The sequence below is a fragment of the Eumetopias jubatus genome, unplaced genomic scaffold, assembly GCF_037043125.1.
Source record: "Eumetopias jubatus isolate StellerSeaLion01/CBP00866 unplaced genomic scaffold, mEumJub1_p1.0 scaffold_6, whole genome shotgun sequence".
In the NCBI taxonomy this organism is placed as follows: Eukaryota; Metazoa; Chordata; class Mammalia; order Carnivora; family Otariidae; genus Eumetopias; species Eumetopias jubatus.
The window spans coordinates 15,987,006-16,007,482 of record NW_028274812.1 but is presented as its reverse complement, the minus strand read 5'-3'; the positions used below and the strand labels follow the sequence as shown (position 1 = coordinate 16,007,482).

Genomic DNA, 20,477 nt, shown 5'->3' with positions numbered 1-20,477 from the left:
GGGAAGGAAGGGAAAACTGAATGGGAGGAAATCAGAGAGGGAAATAAACCGTAAGAGGCTCTTAACTCTAGGAAACATACTGAGGGTTCCTGTAGGGGAGGTGGGTGTGGGGATGGGCATGTTTGAGGGCACGTGATGTGATGAGCACTGGGTGTTATATGCACCTGATGAATCACTGATCTCTCCATCTGAAACTAATGATGTACTATATGTTGGCTAATTGAATTTAAATTAAAAAAAATTTTAAAAGACTGACCATACCAAATATGCGTGAGGATGTGGAGCAACTGGAACTCTCCTAAGCTGCTGGAAGGAATTCATGACAGCACTACCCTTTAGAAAATAAGTCGATAGTTTATTAAAGTAAAAAAAAAAATTTAAATTAAATTAAATTAAAAAATAAAGTTAAATGTACCTACCATATGACCAAAAAAAAAATTCCTTTCCTAATTATTTACTCAAAAGAAATGAAACCTATAAAGACCCACATAAAGATCTGTATATAAATGCTTATAGCAGCCTGTTCTGCAAATAGCATACCGTAAACTTTACCCTTGAACGTGTGCAGCTTATTGTATGCCAAGTTACTAAATAATGCGGTTTTTAAAATAAAGTTGCGGTGGGTCGCCTGGGTGGCTCAGTCAGTTAAAGCATCCAACTCTTGATTCCGGCTCAGGTCATGATCTCTGGGTCGTGGGATCAAGCCCTTCACAGGGCTCTGTGCTGAGCATGGAGCCTGCTTGAGATTCTCTGTCTCCCTCTCCCTCTGCCCCTCACCATCCGCCCCCCATGCACACGTGCACACACACTCTCTCTCTCTCTAATAAAGAGATAATAAAATAAAAATTGCAGTAAGTAGAGAAACAAGGGAAAAGGTGTTTAAAAGAGGAAGATACATGTGTTGATTTTCTATTTTCCATGCTGTGTAACAAATTCCCACAAATTTACCAACTGAAAACAATACACATTTGTTATGTCACGGTTGTCATGGATCAGGAGTCCAGGTACAGATTAGCGAAGTTTTCTCCTTCAGGCTGCAGTAATGGCTTCAGCTGGGACTGTGGTCTCATCTGAGGGTGGCGCTCCTCTCACAGCATTGTTGGCCGATTGGAGCTCCTTGCAGTTGTAGGACTGAAGGCCCAGCTTTTCGATGGCCATCAGCTGGAGGCTACATGCGGTTTTTGTGGCCTTCTCAGCCCGTTCATAACGTGCGTGGTACTCACGGAAAGCCAGCAGGCGGGACAGGCAAAGCGCCATCCCCTCACCTCCGCCATATTCTCTTGGTTAAGGGCGAGCGACAGGTCACAGCATGAAGAAGCAGTTCCTAGAAGTCACCTGAGGGTGTATCTACCACAAGGTGGGTTCCGCAGATGGAAACAGACAATAGAAAGGACTAGCAGGGAATCCCCAGGATCGTGGCAAAGAGAGACCCCACCACACGGTAGCTTTCGCTGGGCTGCAGGAAAGGCCACAAAGGGCACTGGCAGGCTCATGTCATGCTTGGCCACAGGACGCGGGCCTGGAGTGCCGTCCCAGGGTTCTGGTGCGTGAGTGATGGGCACGCCGCAAGCTGAGCTCATGACCACACGAGACCGTTTCTAACTCTAGGAGAGGCGGGAGCTGCACCAGAATGGCAGTGTGTTCAGAAGACGTGTGGTGGCCTCAGTTCGGGTCATATTTATAAGTCCAGTAAATCCTGACCTCACCGGAGGTAATGATAGGTGTGCCTTTGAGAGAGGGAAAGCGGAGGAGAGGGGAGCGCGAGCGCGAGTGGTAGGATGTCAGAACGAAGTCCTCATCTTCGGTCGGAGAAAGCCAACAGATAATAACTGATGTTGCAAAATCCAGAGGAGCGAACAGGAAAAAGCAAAACTGCGAGTGGGGAGAGGCTTCCGCTATGGAATGGGAAGGCCGTTGGAGGGCCGGCGGGCAGCGGCAGACGGGGAACTGTCCCCTCGTACGGGACGCCTTGAGGAGCCGTGTGACCTTTGAAGCCATGTACGTGATTCACTTTGATAAAAATTAAATTTAAACGAAGAGCATCTGCCATCGTGCTCTGTTAGCCCGTTGCCTTGTTTTGAATGTATTCATTCTCTGTGTGAGAAACGGAAGGGGGAGGGCCGTGAATGGTGAATGATGCAGATAAGTGGTCCACAGTGTTCTGTTTCTTCCAGGGCGTTAACCCAGAGGAAGCAGGTCTGGTCAGCTGCTGTGCCCCCAAGTGTTAGAGGCCCCGGGGATCAGGGGTGAAGAGGGAGGGGAGAAATCCAGGAGGGGCGGCTGGCTGTGCCCCCCCCTCCTCCCGGGCAGTGGCTGCACCCACAAAGTCCTGTAATTATCGTCTGGCCCTGCCATGAGCAAAAAGGTTCTGTTTAGAGAAGCCTTGGCGAGTAGCGGAGGTAGGACTCCTTCAGTCCAGGCATCCGGGAAAATGACAGAAGAAAAACATGTTCTGTTGACCTGCAGGAAAGGGTGTTGAGGGAAGGAATTACTCACATAAGGACGGTATGTCTGCTCGCTTGGGCCACCACCACAAAGTGCCACGGACCCGGGGGCTTGAGCAGCAGGGATTATTTCCTCACAGCTCTGGAGGCCAGAAGTCCGAGACCGAGGTGTCTGAAGGGTTGGTTTCTCCCGAGGCCCCTCTCCTTGGCTTCCGGGTAGTCTCATCCTCATAGAGCCTCTCCCTATGTGTGCATGCGTCTCTGGTGGCTCTTCCTCTCACAGGGACGCCAGTCCTATCGAATCGGGGCCCAGCTCTTAGGACCTCATTTACTCAAAGTCCTGGCTCCATCTAGTCCTGTTGGAGTGGAGGGCTTCACCACGTGGTGGGGGGGGTGCATAACTCAGTCCATTGCGTGCCTTACGGAGACCCCGTCTGAGGTCCTGGGCCCTCCCCAGCATCTGGTCTGAACCCCCTTACAAAAAACATTGCAGAACAAAGTAGAACTCTAGTATTTAAAATAGTTAAATTAGGTGGCATGGTAGAGCCTTGGAGGAAGCAGCTCCCCCCGCTCTCCTCCTCTGGGCAGGCTCCCCGGACCACCAAACTGCCTCGGTTCCAAGAGCAGCATAAAGGAGACATTAAAGAAATGGGTACCATTTCCCTCCATCTTGTGTGTTCCTGCTGCAGGAGCTTCTTATCCCTGGGGAGGGGCCGGGCGGGGCGAAGACTAAAGGGAAAGAGTAAATGATGGGGCAGCTCTGTCTCTGTAACAAGCACCTGGGGGAGAAAGAGCAGATCAGCTAAGTAAAAGCAGTTTTCATCCCCCACTCCTGCCTTCCTCCTTCCGGTTCTCCCCTTCCCCTGCCTCTTCTCTCCCCTTTAAGTGGGTAACAGAATAATGATTTAATTGCCATTAGGACCTTGGGATGAAACTCATGCCCAGAACATCTCGGTTGCTGTTCAGATGACGAGCTTCCCAGAAACCAGAATTTGATTACTTAATATTGAGTTTCCAAATGGTGAAGCATTATTCAGTTGGTTTGTTTTGCCAGCGCTGCTGGGGGGTGCTCGCGGCTTGCCACTTGTCCGGCAGCTGGCTGATGACCGAACGTGCCCCTGCCCCCACACACACAGGGGTCTTCGTCTCCTCCCCACTCAGCCCAGGTTAGAGTCACGCCTGCTTTCCGGTCATCATCACGCTTCTAGGGGCTTCTCCTCGGAAAAGATTTGTCCTCAGTAAGAGCAGTCCCTGTTTGCTTGAATACTTTGGGGCTGGACTGTTGTGGGGTTAGCTTCAGATTTGATTATCATAAGTAGGAAGACCAGAAAGCCTGGCTTTTAAAATTGTTTGTAGGGCCAGAAAAGTTAGGGGGGAATCTCACCAGACCACCGAACATTTTTTTCTTAGAAAAGAAATCTATAATTCATCCTAGATCAGAATTGTTTTCGAATCTCCTTTTCCCGTGTCTACCATAAGTAACTTACAACACACTCACTTCAAGACACAGTTACAGTTGTCCATTCTGTAATAAAATGATAGTAGCATCGATTGTGGGTGAGCACTAAACTAGGGTCCTTTCTTTACCTCGTTTGAGTTTTGAAATGACCCTGTAATGTAGATATTTTGATACTCAGACTGTGTTTCCAGGTAAGGAACCAAGGCTCAGTGAAGTAACTTACTCAAGGACACACAAGTCCTACAGGCGCGGAGCCTATCCCACCACAGCTCGGTCTTGAGTGGGTTACTGCCGCCCGCCCCCTCCCCCCCCCCCCCCCCCCCGCCCCGGACGTCCCCTGAGAGCCTCTGCACAGGCGATTCCTGTCCTCATGGGCCTCAAGGAAGGCCACACAACTGCCTAGAGCCCGTTGCTGCACCTGTGTAAATGTGGCTTTCATGGATCTTTTTGGTAATGAATAAAAACAAAGGCCTGTAAGTGACAGAGAAACCAACTGGTTGGTCCAAGGTTAGCATTGTTTTAGATTTGTCTATTTTAGATTTTGCCGTCCCTCTAAAATTAGTTACCAGAACAAATTCCAAACATAGTTATGAAATAGTTTCCCTGAAATTTTTAAGTAAAAAATTGATGTGGCTCTTCATGTATTTCAGTGGATTGCGGTATTTACACGTTTCAGAGGAGAGTAAATAATCCATGTCTCACAGAGGATCTTTAAAGAGTAGCAAGCCTGTTATTTTTAAGAAAAAAACTCTTGGTGTTATTGTATGTATATCATTTTGGAGACTTTTTTTTAACAGTCATAAGGTATTTACTCACTGCTAACTGCTCTGACTAGATTTTTAAGATGTAATTTGGAAAGATACGACCCCAAGCACAAGCCGTGTAACATGTTCTTAAATAAATGTTATAGTTTAGAAGGAATCCAGGCTAAAGTTGTAAGGTAGCTGAGTTTACATTACAAATCCATGTAAACTTATTTACCTGAATGCTGTAGCTGAGAAGTCAGTAGCTTGATAGGACGGGTCGATGTCCAGCCGCGGGGAGACCTTCCTGTCCCGCTGGGGCTCCAGCACACCTGCTGTCACCTAGGGGCAGTGAACTCAGTGCCGTGACAGAAGGGGCGTAGGGCTCCGTGGTTATGGGTAGGGCCGGGTCTCGGGAGTCACGCTGCATTTGAATTCCAGCTCCATCAGGTCTGGGCTGTGTGATTTGAGGCACATGATTATGCGTTTCCACGTCTTGTTTTCCTTATGTGCAAAGTGGGGATAATAGCAGCAGGGTAACACTAACACCAGCCTTGGAGGGTTGTAGGAAGTACATGGGATACAGTGCACGTTAAGTGCTGATATATATATAGCACCAGAGGTGTTACCATTGGAGTTGCCAGGGCACCAAGTTATTAAGTGGAAATTGATAAATAAAAGAAAGGAATCCAGAAAAAAAAGAAGACATTCTTACTTGCTTGGGTGTCTTGGGGTATGAGTCTTTGGCCTAGAGCTGCCCGCACAGCAAGAAGCCTGAGGATGAGGCCAACACCCAGAGGACAGCCGAGAGAAACCTGGGGGCTGCAGGACCCAGCCAAGCCTTCAGTGTGCCGCCCCTGAGCTTCCAGGCACAGGGACTGGAAGGACATTGTCTTACTGAACAAGCCAACATGAAGGCATTCCCGATAACCACAGATAAAAGCGGACTAAGGAGTACCATCCCTACAATCAGAACAAATAAAGGAAAAAATTCTGGAGTGGGGGGAGACTTCTCAAAGTCTTTCAACTCCAAACTGTTAGTCCTTTATAAAACATGTGAATTTTTTAGCTGATGCTTGAGGCACTGCAAAAAAGTTGCAAAATTTCTTCATTTCCTTTGTGTATGTCTGGTCAGTCAAACCCTGCGTCACATTTATCTTTGTTTCTCTCTAAAAGGACTCCTGCCATCTCTCCTTTTCCAAAAGGTAGGCCCATGGACCTCACGCATTGAATATGTTAGTGACAACTCTTGACTCACGCACTCTGGCGAGCATTCCTTTGTTTAGGGGGAATTTTACCAGTTACCTCTTTTCAATGTTAATCTCCCTGAAAATCAGATTTCAGAATTGTCCATGTGGAATTATCCGATTTCTCTACAAAATGACAGAAGTATACGTTACAGAGACGCGTGGCTTGAATAGGAAGAGAAACTTACCCAGGAGTTGACACAAGAAATTGTTTACAGGGCTTCCGTCTGGGAAGTGTATAAGGACAGGAGGAGTCTGCCTTTTACTTCTACTGTTTTTTACTTTTATGTTTAAAATATTTTTTTAAGTAGATTTTTTAAAATGGCAAGAAAAGTTAGTTAGGGACTATCTTCCTACCACTAGAAGAAAATGATAATCATCCCTCACAGAAGATGAGAAGAATAACTGTGCTTGCTCATTCTTTCATTCAAGGCCATTGACATAAATCAGAATAATCTCAGCTATGTAATACTGGCACGATATGTGAGCACAATATGGTAATGTTTATAATAATCGAACATGACTTAGATCTTAGAAAGTCATAAGTTAAGAATTTAGTACATAAATTCTTTTTGTAAAAAAAAAAAATTTTTTTAACTAAAAATTAAGGTGACTTGGTCCAAATAGTCCAGTGGTCTGCTTTATTGGTCTGTCCATCTGGAAGCGGGGACCAGGTCCTGGTCACCTTCATGTCCCCATAGTGAGCCCTCAACAAAGGTTGCTGAGTTGAATGAAACATCACTGCGTCCCTTCACACAGGAACAGGACCTCATCGGCCACCGGGAAAGATAAGTACACTCCAACAGGACACACCCCCATGCTCTCAAGAGTATTGCTAGCCACTAACCAGAGATCACCTTTGGAATGTGGTCACAAGCTGTGCAGGTGAATGTTCCCTAACTGCCCAGGAAAAAAATCCCAGAACATCCCTCTCCACTAAGTCAGGCAAATGGAAATTCCAGTGGTAGCAGCAATATCTGTTTTTATTAGAATGATTTTTCATATCCTTCTCTTTCAGTCATTGGACATCGACGCTTGGCCATTTTTCCTTACACATCATCTTAGAGTAGCTTATTTCACATTCAAAGGGGAAGGGAAGAAACAAAGAAAAAGCCCCATCCTCAAGAAAGTTTTCTTTCTTTTTTCTTCCACTTTCCTGAACTTTATTAAAGAAAAAGCAATGATGGTAAATCCCGAGAACATAGTCAATTTTCTAGGATTCTTCCCTTGAAAATGTGACATTTGATTTCCAAACACATGCCAGAGTGTACATGGTTCCCAGTTGTATTAAGTAGATGAGAAGCTGAAATCCTAAAATGTTCATCTTCCAACTTTCCCCAGTCTGTGGTCTGTCTTTGGATCAGCAATAATTGCCTGAACAGCTACTTTGGCTTCATGAATTTTTGTCTGTGGCTCTCTGAGCTCTTCTATATGCAGCAATCGCAGAATTTGAGCAGCTTCATTAAGAACTGCATCTCCTGTGTCTAAACCAAGAATATGTTTGTCTAAAGCAACAGGCAAGCCCTCTTTCATTTGATTTGCTTTAGCAACTGCATCCTGGGTCAGGCGCTCCTGGACCAAAATGCGAATTGCCTTAAGCATTACCAGGTAATCATCATGACGCTGAATCTGAAGAAGGCTAGCCAAAGCCATTACACCAGCCTTAAAATCAGGATTATTTACATCCAAGTCGATCAACGGCTCTGCATTTTTAGCTGCATGGTCAGCATTTTTTGTATTACCAGGTACCAAGTCCTTGTATTTTTCAGCATTATCTCCATATTCAAGTCTAACAGCTAAACCAAGAAGCCAGTCAATTGCTTCTTGTCAATCTTGAATCTTGAAAGGACAGTTAACATCTTTGGTACTTTTCAAAGAACTTGGGCCAGTCACTGCTGTGGATGTTTCTTAAATTACCTCTGTCTTCAGTCTTGTAGTGTCTGATTGTCTGGTCCTCAAGCCAAACAATAAAGTTTCTAAATTCTGTTTCATCTTTGCAGTTGAAGCCAGCCGGGTTGTGGTAGTCGAGGGCCATCAGCTTGTGTCGGAACATGGTCCCCGCATCTCGCCCTGGTCCCCCGGGCTTCAGCAGGGAGAGGACAGGCGGGAAGAAAGTATCTTTTTGTTTGTTTCCTAATTCACTAATTATCCTAATTTCCTAATTATCCTCCATTTTTACTCATCTATTTTAAAAAGTATTTTTCTGAGGCCTAATATTGCTAGGCACTGTATTTAAGCTTGATCTTAGCCAAAAGGTTGAGAAGCAGTGGACACTATAGTTACAACTCAGAAAATACTTTGGCTTAATAAGGAATTTACATTTTTGAGTTATTATTTCATAAGAATCTTTTTATTTAAGTTATATCATAATGGACTTAACCATTGCAGTCTTTTTCAATTCTTACATTTTTGAAACAAGATGATATATATCAACTGTGCACTACCATCTCTTGGAGGGAGGGGAGAAGTGTGCAGAAGGGAGTCCACCTTGGATCATGAGCTGCAAGAATAAAATAGTTGTGCATAAAAATACTTGTCTCTGAACCAAAATAAAACTGGATGATTTATTCAGTATGAAAAGTAGTAGATTTAAGGAGAAGTCAAAAAATTACACAAACACAACAAAACTACAACGATATGTTGGTTAAGTAGAAATTATGACTCCATCACTTTAAGAAAGAGAAGTTTTAGTAATTTTTCTACTCATGCTGAGAATATTCTTTTACTTACAATGACTACTTTGAAGTATATGAATATTTTCTCTTGAACTAGGTTTAATATATGTTTATATCATAGAACTCATCGTTTCTCCAAAATAAGCTTACCCCGAAATCAGTAAAGATTTGGAAGATTCATTGTAGTTAAAATGGGGGTCATGAAGGGCAAAAGCCCATGTTTTTCAGCCTTTGTGAAAGAATCCATTGATGCAGCGTGACAAATAAGTACAATTTAGTGGCTCCCCCGTTATTTTAAGCAGGTGGCCTTCTTAGAGGACACGCAAATAAAGTCAGCACAGATCACCTCTGACCCCAGGCGTGGGGCCAGAGGTCAACTCCCAAGGGCTGTCCAAAGTCTTTCTTCCCCATAGTGCAGTTCTGACTCTTGTCTGGGGCCACAATCCCTTGATAACAGAGTTTTTTACTGGAGAGAATTTGATGTGAGTGTATTCGGTCTTGCTAACATAATTCCATATTGTGTCTGCTCAGCAGGAGAACTTTTATTTTAGAAGGAGATTTACTGGGGGTTAGCTCTCTGTCCATGGGGCAGGGAGTCCCTTGGCTCTTCAGACTGTGTGCTTTCCCGTCTGCTGTTGCCGGTCCTGACTCTTGGAAGTGACGATTGCACAACTGGAGGGGAACATGAGTCTTCTGATTGAACTTCTTTTCCCCCATTTGAGAGAAATGGGTTGAAAATAGAGGAAACACATTTCACACCTCCCGGCATTTAATATCTTGGCTCCTCTTAGTTCCCAGTTTTGCTCTGAAAGCATCGGAATGACCAAAAGATGCATGCTCCGTTCCGCTGCAGCCAGTAGACCAGCTCCTGGATCAACACGAACCACACTCTCCCTTTGTCAGCCTCTATCCTGCCTCAGCTAAAAAAGTTAATGATGAAGCATTGAATTTTCACGTCGGTAAAACTAGCATAAACAAGCAGGCAGGGGAGTGGTGTTCTCTGCAGTAGAAGCTGCCCCCGTGGCTTTGGTCGGACGGGCCGAGATGCACAGGGTTCTTCCTGGGCCTTCTCACCGGGTGTGGAGGCAGGCCTGCCTCCCACCGAAGTCGGCTCTGGGGCCCATAGCATGGCGGCCTCCAAAGCAGCAAAGTCTGGGTAACGTTCTTCCAACTAAATGTGCCTTCGACCCCCAGAGCTGATTCAAGGGATGGGGCAGCATGGCTGTGGCTGAATGTGATCAGACATTTCTTCAACTACAAGATGCTGGTTCCTTTTCCCAAATCCACGCCCCCCCCCCCACACACACACATACAGACACATTATGAAGGCATCGCCAAATGCCCACGTCAGAATGTAGTCAGGCAGGGAAACTGCTATAAAGCGCCTGCTGTGGGTTATACACAGGCAACTGGCAAAAAAAAAAAAATGGCAGCAGTTGCCACCAATGGCCTTTGTGTTTGGGGTCCCAGGGCCAGAAGAGTAAGCATGGGCTTCTTTCTGGGGTCCCTCGGATATGTGCAGCCACTGTAGTAACCAGAGAAAAATGTCACTGCTCTGCTAGGAACAGTAACTTAACAGGGATAAGTAGCCATCCACATAAGTGAAGTTTGAAAACGCAGGAAGTCGTACCCCCCACCCCCCTGCACAAGCAGGCTATGTGCCGAAACCTTATTTGCAGTTAATTGTTTGGAACGCAGAGCATGTTTTCTCCAAGACATGTTACAAATGGTAGCTATATTCCAGGCAGGCCTCAGAAGCCTTTTTAGTCCATAATATACCTAAAGTACAGTCCTGTGCAATTAGCAAGACAGGACCTAGTTGCGCCTCACAGTGGGAGAGCGTACCCTGTGGCTCCCTCACCACACTCTCGGGGAGCAGGTGGTTAGTGAGGCCAACGGGTGCATGGATGTCCCCCACCTACGGCTGTCAGGGGTGCAGCGGGCTTTCCGGTCCCTTTCCTCCTCACCGCCTCTACCGGGGGAGCCCCCTTCCCAGTGCGAAAGGAGTCCTCCTCGGCCACATTGTCCAAGCGGTGCGTATCAAGCAGTCACGTGCACACGAATCACGTGGGAATTGCTAAAATTGCAGATTCTGATTCAGCAGGCCTGCGGCGGGTTCTGAGATTTGAGATTTCAAACAGGCTCCCAGTGATATCGATGCTCCTGGTCCACAGACCCGTGTACGAGAAGAGCATCGTGGACAGGGGGCGGGGGCGGGGGCGGGGGGGGGGCGCGCGCGCACGGCAGAGGGGGAAATGCCAAGTCAGTGCAGAAGCAAGTGAGAGAGCTGAGCTCTGTTGCCAGGTGGGAACACAAGGGCGGACCGTGGAGCTGTAAGTGCTAGCTGTTTCACAGCCTCATCTCACTAGGATGTTCTCCGGCCAGGACAGACAGGAGTTTTGCAAGGCGCGGCACTTAATCCTCGAAGAAGAGCAAAGCTAAGCACAGTCCCAGGTGTCTTTCCTCCAAACAAGTGCATGCAACATTGCTTTATGAGCATCCTTTTTGTGCAAAGTGCAATATTAAAGCATAGTAGGAAATACTAAAATAATCAATAAGGAGTAGATCATCCAGGAGCCTCACAGTCTAGGTCCTAGACTGTGTTTTAGTGTGTGTCACCGGGGGAATCCGCAGTTTTCTCCAGGATACCAAGGGTTTCTGGTGCAAGTGGGCAGAGACGCACTTTGATAAACTGGACACACTGCAGCAAAGCAGCGAGGAGTGGGGGCCTGGTTTTAATCAGTTCTCCCCCACCGACTTGCTGGATGTCCTTGAGCACATGCCTTTGTGCCTGAATGTGCTCTGTGCTATCCAGAAAGTGGGGCTGAAATTAGTACCCACCTCTCAGGGTGGTGGGGGATTTAATTAAGATAATCCGTGTAAAACCCATAACCCACAGAGTGCCCCAGCGGTCGTGGTGGTGGTTAAATGAGTCATTTGAGGTTATAGGCCTGGAGTCCAATTTCCCATTTTGCTACTTATTACCTGTGTGACCTTGGGCAAGTGGCTTAACCTCCGTAAACCTCCGTGTCCTTCCTCGTAGCATGGAGATAATAAAAGTACCCACCTCACAGGGTTGTTGGGAGGGTCAAAAAAGGGAAACGTGGCACCACATCTGGTGCATGGTAAGCGGTCAGCAAACATCAGTTACTGTTCTTACGGCGGGCAGAGCAGCTGGTTCCAAACTGTCCTCCGAGAGTTGTAGATTTTACAAAAACGTGTCTTGGGGGTGAGGAAAAGGCTATTGTTCACTTCACCCACCCCCACTGGCCCCTTCAACCAAAGGGGTTCAACTTTTTTAAAGCTGTCATCTAGAAAGAAAGGGTTTGAAAATCAGTCTCGGAGCTGTGATGTGCTGTGGGGTCATGGGGGGAGGTAAGTGGTCTCCATTTTCAGGAAGTTGACATTTGCCTTTTCTATTTCATTTCCTAAACAAAGACTGAAATAGCAGATGGTGAATTTAGAGAGCTACAGGTACATGGGACCTAAAGTGACGGGAGGCTGAATTGAATTATGTAGATAATTCTGGTCATTAGATGTACCATGTTCGGAGTGATTGCTTGGCAGCATCTGCTAATAGCTCATGTTCTGTTTTCTCCTCTAGATGAGCACCATGCCGGGACTGCCGACCCGGCCCTGCTTCTATGATATAGATCTTGATACAGAAACAGAGCAAGTTAAAGGCTTGTTCTAAATGAACCCAACTTCCACAGGACCCAATTCAGGTGGGCTACTTGTGATTTCTACTGTTTTTTTTCCTCCCTCCCCGCCCCAAGCCAAATGTTTTTTAGTTTTATTTTGTTTTGGTTTTCTAGTATGTACTACAAAATATGGTCTGATAAGTAATTTCCTGACTTGGTTACTATGAATTCCTACCTAATAAGAGCCTGTGGCTTGGGCCACTCCTAGACGTAGATATACAGTTAGATGGGCTCCTGTCCAGTAAGTCAAATCATGTCCCCTCTGAGTATAGATTTGTTTAAGGCATCTCTTGCCACAAAAAAGGAGCCCTGTGGGGGCGCCTGGGTGGCTCAGTCGGTTAAGCATCTGCCATGGGCTCAGGTCACCATCCCAGAGTCCTGGGATCAAGCCCTGCAGCATCAGGCTCCCTCTCCCTCTGCCCCACCCCCTCTGCTCATGCTGTCTCTCGCTTTCTCTCTCTCAAATAAATAAATAAAATCCTTAAAAGAAAGAAAGAACCCTTAAACTCATAAGAAGAATATTTCCAGAATTAAAGCTAATAGAGTGTGCCTCTATGTTCACACGTCTACGAGACACACAAGCCCACCCCACCCCGCGGTGGATAGTACTGAACACCGCGTATACCGTGCCTTGGCCTGTACGCACACGCATGCGGTCAAGTTTCATTTACAAATTGGGCACAGTAAGATTAACAACGATAACTGCTGATAAAAGGGAATAATCGTAACATGCCATAACCAAAGTTATACGAGTGTGCTCTTTTTCTCTCCGTCTCTCAAAACACCTTATTGTCCTGCACCCGCCCGTCTTCATGTGCTGACGTGAGACGATAAAATGACTATGGCTACATGATGCGGTGACGTGAGGCAGTGACGGAGGCGTCGTGACATAGCTTTAGGCTGCTGTTGACCTTTTGACACTAGGTCAGGAGGATCATCTGCTTCCAGACCACACCGCTTGTGGATAACTAAAACCGTGGAAAGCGAATCCGCAGATGCGGGGGGACTGCTGTGTCTGCAGTCCTTTTAAAAAGCATAACTCTAGCTTCCTACCGCCCCTCTCTCGGCACAGAGTCAGACTCCCGTGACAGAGGAGTTGGGGTGCGTCCCTTCCCTAGGGCTGCCCTAACAGCTTCGCACAACGGGACAGCTCAAAACAACAGAAAAGTCTTGTCCCGCAGTTTTGAAGGCTAGACATCCCGAGTCAAGGTGTCGGCCAAGTCATGCCCCCTCAGAGACTCCTCGTGTCTTCCCCACTTCTGGGAGCTCCCAACAATCCTTGATGTCCCTCAGCTGCAGCCGCATCACTTCAGTCTCTGCCTACCCGGCCACAGCCTCCCCCCCGTGTGTCTCTCTGTCTTCCCGTGGCAATCTCTTCTTGTAAGGACATCAGTCACATGGAGTCAGGGCCCGCCTCACTGACCTCATCTTAACTCGATGACATCTACAAAGACCTTATTTCCAAATAAGGTCGCCGTCTTCGGTCCTGGGGGTCAGGACTTCAGCCTCTCTATTTGGGGACAGTTTAACCTGTAACACTCAGCTGCGGCAGAACAGATGCATTCGGCTCTTATACCACTGGAAAGACACATGGAGACGGGACAGGTCCTCTAACGCAGAGTGCCCAGTGAGTCATAGGAAGGACAGAGCAGCAGAAATGAGACCCCTTGATCACTCAGGGTCCACACAGTTTAAGGGGGAGCTGGGCTCAACTTGGAGCTCCCTTAGGCAGCCCGCAGTGGGGGTCCCTGGTCTTACTCATGTCTCCCCCTCAGTACTGCAGCCACACCTGCTGGCTACTGTCCTCGCTTCCGTTCATGAAGAGAAATGACCAACCTCCTAATCGTGCTGCCTGAAGAACTCCCCATCAGCGGTTGTAAAGGCTTGAAGCGGCTTTTCTCCATCCCATATATCAAACATGTCCTCACCATATTCTCAAAACACATTCCTTTTCCCAAACACCCCAGTGCAGTCTCCCCACTCCTGTTGCTGTTCCTTAGCCCAGCACGCCTCCCTTCTGCCAGTACACCTGCCAGATGAACTTACTTGACCTAAAGAGCCTTTTCTCCAGCTGCCTGAGTGATGGCCCTGAGCCAGGCAGACAGGAGCCTCACTCTTGGGGGTTTCACGACCAGTAGTCAACATGGGGAGATGGCTTTCTCTTTTTTTTTTTTTTTTTGGTAAGTCTTTGTTACTAAAACGCAAAAGACCTAGGCTATGATGAGAAAGGTAAGGGACCATACCTCTGTGAAATTACATTAACACAGGTGTGGAACTGTTTGGTTTTGGTGGTGTGTGGGGTTTGGTGTTGGTCACTGAGGGGCATGGGCTATATTTAGCTTTAACCACAACCATGCTTCCTATCTGTGCCAGTTCTGAAAAAGAAAACTCCACAAAATGAACTCAGGGAGACTAACAAAGAAGCCTGTAAACAGGAGCCTTGATAATGGTGTCATTTGGTCTTCTCACATCAGGAACCCATTATGCTATATCGCCATGGGTCACTTTTCCCCAGAACAAGAGTGTATCATCCTTCGTCTCTCGTGGATAGTGCTTTTCCAGCCTTGTGGTCCATTTTCATGTGTTCTCCAAGAAGGTGATAAAAACCCAATTTTAGACCTTAATTATTGCAGTTAAGACTCAGGTAATGCCGAGGGACGCGTCCTTCACTTTCCTGTCTCGTGCACTTAAATCCTTAGGTTTGTGTTCCCTCCGGATTTTATTGAAAGGTTGAGCAAGGGTTGGAAGCCAGGATGTTGGCCTGTGGAGATTACCTCGGTGTGCCAGGCCCTGTGCTGAGCACCTTGCATGGGTGGTCACAGCACCCCGTGGAGGCAGGTGCTTCCCCTGGGGTCTCTGAGAGGGCGTAGCTGAGGAGTGACCCTGACCCACGGGACCGTAGAGCTCTTTCCCCTGCTCGGCCCTGCCTCTCCTTCTGTAGCTGGCACGAGTCGCTTTGCCATCCCTGTCCCACGTCGTGCTGGCATCAACCCAGCGAGGTGAGCAGTTTTATTTCAGCGCCATGAAAACTCTGGCCCAGGAAGGCCAGCAGCGTGCTCAAGTCACACAGCTAATAAACACAAATGCCGAGGCTCCACCAGGCCGTGCTTACTCTCTCTCACCCCATCCTTGATGCCCAAACCAAAGGATGCCCTTTGCATCTCAGTCACAGAGTAAGTGAACTTTGGCCCATTCTAGAAGATGGTAACCAGTTATTTGAGCAGACCTATAATTTTGGGATCACTGGGTGAGTTTTTTTTTATAACAAAAGATATTTATTTGGGTGTTAAAAGCTATGACTTTGTCCAAGCTCTTTTTCGTCAAAGTATAATAGGGCTACCTCCCACTGAACTCTCTCATCGAACGTCGTTTTCTCTTCCCACTCACTCATCCAAGGCTCCTTTCTGCTTCATGAACTGCCCAATCCCGTTTCTAGGCTTGCTGAGCAGTTGTTCAAAACCCATCACTTGACTCTTGCATGCACAACTGGAAAATGGATCCGGTGTTGCAGGAGAAAACCACTATACAAAGCAAACATTCCTTCTCAGGAACTCCTCAATGTATTTTTTGCTGGTTTTTTTTGTTGTTGTTGTTGGGTGTTTTTTTTTTTTTTAAGATTTTATTTATTTATATGAGAGAGAGAGCAAGCGAGCACAAGCAGGGGGAGCGGCAGGCAGAGGGAGAAGCAGGCTCGCCACTGAGCAAGGAGCCCGATGCGGGACTCGATCCCAGGACCCGAGGATCATGACCTGAGAGACTAACTGACTGAGCCACTCAGGCACCCCCTGGACTTCTCAATATAATGACCCCACAAAACAGTCTGTTTCCTGTGCCCTCACGCATACGGCAGTCAGGGACCACCTCTACTGACAGCCAAAGGTCTGTGGCTATTAAAAGTACAAAATATAAAAATGTGAACCTTTGGATGACAGTCAACTTAGACAAATTTGGGCATCGGAAGAGGAAATGTCCCATAGTGGTCAGACTCCAGATGGTTCCGTGCACTCGGCTGCAGTGTCCTTTGTGGCACGTGCTGCAGACATCTACCACGTGGGAGACTGCACTCCGCTGATGTCTGTTTCTCTCCTTTCCTGCTCAGCTCACTCTCTAGGAAATCGAGTGAGACTTAATATGAACAGGAGACGCCAAGAAGTCACCAGAGTTTGAGTTCTTGCTCCTTTCCAGGGCTCCCCTGTGGTGCTTTCACTATTGTCAGAAAAAGGGCCTGATTCATTCTTTTGGACAGCACCAAACAGAACTAATTAGAATAAGTTGTTTGTCCCAATGGAACGGGCCCTGCCACATTACTCTTCAGTCTTTCGTTCGGATTTTTTCCCTCCCCTTTTGGTATCTCATCCTGAACCTTTATCATACTTCTGAGTCTCAGCAGGTTTCAAGTGGACACAATAAAGTCTGGCAGATTTCCTAAAGAATTCAGATACTCCCTTCATCCCCATGGGCAGTTAGGCTGAGTACAGCATCAGACTGACTCTAGTCCTGCTCTAGATGTTAGTTATTTACCAAAAAAGGTTTTTCTTGAAGCTCATTTCTTCCTTGAACAACTGCCTTTAGAGCAGAAATGTTTGATGATATTTAATAATCATAAATTCATCCTGAGTGTGGTTGCTGCCCAGCACTTCTATGGGCAGGGTTTGTCATCCCCAGTTTATAAACCACAAGGTTTCGGGGCTCCCGAGGGGAGCACCTGGGCTCTGTGCTTTGGGTCTTTTTTTTTTCTTTTTTAATTTAAATTTTAGTTAGTGAACATACAAAGCAATATTGGTTCTGGAATAGAATTCAGTGATTCATCACTTACATATAACACTCAGTGCTCATTGAAACTATCTTTCTAAGGAACCGCTCAAAAACTGTTGATCACCATTGTGCTCCCAGAAAAAGGTCAGTGAGTGCATCATCCTGAGCCATCATCTTTGGAGTTGGAAGCCCAAGCCACTTAAATAAAAGATGCTGGTGACTAAATCAGCCATCCTGTCTTTACCATCTCATTGACATCTGTCTAACTAAAATGGAATATTTGGAAGCTTAATAGGTGGGAAGTTCTTATTAACTCTTTTTGGGGACGCCTGAGTGGCTCAGTCAGTTAGCATCCGACTGGATTTCGGCTCAGGTTATGATCTCAGGGTCCTGAGATGGAGCCCCAAGTTGGGCTTCGCCCTGCGTAAGGAACCTGATTAAGATTCTCCCTCCCTCTGTCCCTGCTCCCGCTCATACACTGTCTCTCTCTCTCTCGCTCGCTCGCTCACTTCTCCCCCACCCCCCCAAAAAAAGAAGAAGAAAAGAAACTTGTCTGGGCACTCTTTGATTACTTATCAGTCCCATACCAAGATAGAATGTTTCATATATTCTGTCTTCATAAAATTCTGAAATTGGTTTTGGTTTTCTGAATAACTGGTAACACTGAACAGCTGATTCCGTTTTAAATTCTCACCGTAGCTATTGCATTTCCAATTCGTAAAATCTATATTCAGACTTTCTGTACTTCTGCCAATACTCTGCCTTTTCTTAAAACATGGAACCACCTACTCTAAGCCCCTTTAAACACAAAACCACTGGATCCTGAGGTCACGTGGCTACCATGTACCTCAAGTTTGGAAGGTCTTTCCAGACTTGCCCTCCTTGGGTTATTTCCAGTCCACGAAGCCCCCCACCCCCACCCCACTTCCTCCGCAGGAGTCACTGAGCCTCAGGTCGAGGAGCAGCACCAGAGCGACTGAAGGAGGCTGGCCACCTCTCTGGGTGGGGGGGTCGGGGGCTACACCAGGCAAACCTCCCTTCCTCACCTCAAAAATACTTCCTTTTTGTTAATGATGATTATGCTTGCAGTACTTGTTTTCTGTTTACTTCCCTGACTTGAGTCAGATGCTAGGGGAGTATTCCGAGTTCCTGGCCCCCTGTCTTCATCCCTGTCTTCTCTTCTGAAGCTAAGCAAGCATCCTTTCTGGCTCCAGACCCCTCCCTCATCTGTGGGAGACCGACTCGCTGTATTCCAGCCAAGTGTGAACTCCTGGCCCCACAGATAAGTTCTTGCATGCATAAATTCAGATTAAAGGCCCAGTACCTGCCTTTACATTTCTTCTGCAGTGGTGACCACGTATTTTCTGGAACTGAGGTGTTTGCCTTGTTTGTTCTTTCTAAAATGTAGTTTGATCACTTCTATTTCAGAAAAGATGGCGGGCTCCAGCGGCGTCCGAGACTTTGAGAGAAAACAGCAAACCTTTCAGATCAGTAAGAAGGGTCAGATCTCCTCCCTTCCATTCGCGCCCTAAATGCATTTTTCAGACCTCGCTTTCTGTGCCGACCATAAAAGAGAAACCGAAATCTGAGGCGGCAGGATTCCTAATCTGAAATCCCGAGCGTTCTCACTCAGCAGGATCTTAGAGACTGTAGAGCCCAAATTTAGAATTTTGGAATTTCTGCCTGATCTTCTCAGGGGTTCTGATCGCTGCCTGCGGTGTCTACGCAGACTCGGTCACAGAGCGGTGCAGCATCGGATTTTCCACGGCTCTCGAGTAAAAAGATTCCAAACAGGGACCCCGGCCTCGGCCTCGTCTTGTGAAGAGAATCACTTATCTGCTGTTGAATTTTCTTTCAGTCTCCGGCTTTTTAGAGCCCTATTAACAGTTTAACACCACAGGGTAAGAAGCTATTCTTCAACCCCCGGAAACGTGTTTTTGTCTTCCAGGCTCGGGAAGCAGACTGCTCCTTGCCTTTTTGCTGCTGCTGGCGAAGAAAGTGAACTTGAAATATGCCTCTTACGCAACGTGGGAGAAATGGGGAAATAGGCCAAAGATTTATTCTTTGTTCAAGACTGAATTCTGTGTGCGACCGAGGACAGTGTCCAGTAAAAAGGACCTCCACCGAGTTTGAGAGAAACTAATTTATTTTCCGTTTCTGCAGAGTTTACATTATTTCCCACTGCTTACACTTCAGAAAGTTTATTTTATGGGGATGGAAGGATTAAAAGAGTGTGAACTAAAAGGTAGCATTTTCCACTCTGGAGTTTTCTGTTTTGTCTTTGACCTGCAAATAAACACGTATCTAGAAAACCAACCAGGAAGTTTTCCAGGCCAGATAAAACTCTGCTCTCTAGAGGTAACTGTTCACGCTGGGGTGGTGACCTGACACCAGTCTTCTGGAAAATTGGGAATACAACCAGGGCTTTGGAAACCTAACAAAGAAATCACACACACACTCACACACACACACTCACACACACTCTCACACACACACTCGCTCACACTCACACACACTCGCTCTCACACACTCGCACACACTCATACACACTCACACTCACACACACAGAAATACCTGGCCCGTTGTGAAATCTTCTGACTGCCAGAGAGTTGTAATACCCTGGAAAACAAAGTACATTTTATATCCAGAACTGTTTTCAGTGCCAGTGAAGTTTGCATCACTTACCTAAAAACTAAAAGGCTGATGCTCATTTCTTCCCCCAGCGAACGAATCTCAATGGCCATTAAGCTCTCCAGGCCCATAGGGCAAAGGAAGGCGACTCTTAAAGGTCAGGTGTTTGGCAAATGTTTGTCCATTTGTCCAACCCTTCATTCGTAGGAAAGAATGTTCTATGGCCTGGACCCCCTTCCCGGGAGTTGCTGACCGTTTTTTGTTTCCATGTCTTCCTACAATAACAAAATTGTATAAAAGTTAAGACAAAACCAAGGATTCAGGAGCAAACAAGAAGTGATTGTCCTCGAAGCAGTATAAGTAAAATAGTCACCATAAATATCTTAACATGTCCTGCAGGCACATCCTGCAGGAGACCTTGCCATCGGATCTTTCCTACATCTTCTTGCACTACACCCTTCAGTGACCCTGCTCGGTAGCTGCTCTACCCGTAATGTGTCTTTATGCACAATTTAATTTGTTCCAGAACGTAGCTTAATAACTAGAAAGCTCGGGGCGCCTGGGTGGCTCAGTCGGTTAAGCGTCTGCCTTCGGCTGGAGTCATGATCCCAGGGTCCTGGGATCGAGCCCGGCATCGGACTCCCTGCTCCGCGGGGAAGCCTGCTTCTCCCTCTCCCTCTGCCACTCCCCCTGCTTATACTCTCTTGCTCACTCTCTCTCAAATAAATAAATAAAATCTTAAAAATTAAAAAATAAATTTAAAAAATAACAAGAGAGCCTCCCCACACCAAGCCTGTGTCTCAAGAACGATTTTGCTTGGTG

General features: G+C 46.7%; 1 protein-coding gene and 1 pseudogene across 2 annotated transcripts in view; one reads left to right on the top strand and one right to left on the bottom strand.

Moving 5' to 3' along the window:
- The window catches only part of MTHFD1L (methylenetetrahydrofolate dehydrogenase (NADP+ dependent) 1 like), a 185,680-nt gene extending 166,340 nt beyond the window's left edge, over positions 1-19,340 (top strand). The window contains exons 27-28 of one of the 2 annotated variants that reach the window (XM_028103372.2): positions 12,173-12,293; positions 18,973-19,340. In XM_028103372.2, the coding sequence (XP_027959173.1) occupies positions 12,173-12,262 (90 nt within the window). In that variant the 3' untranslated portion in view covers positions 12,263-12,293; positions 18,973-19,340. Of the gene's footprint in view, positions 1-12,172; positions 12,294-18,452 lie in introns of both variants that reach the window. The other variant, XM_028103371.2, reaches the window with a different exon arrangement.
- Positions 7,211-7,946, bottom strand: LOC114209316 (tRNA-splicing ligase complex subunit RTRAF pseudogene; annotated as a pseudogene).
- Positions 19,341-20,477: the final 1,137 nt, after the last annotated feature.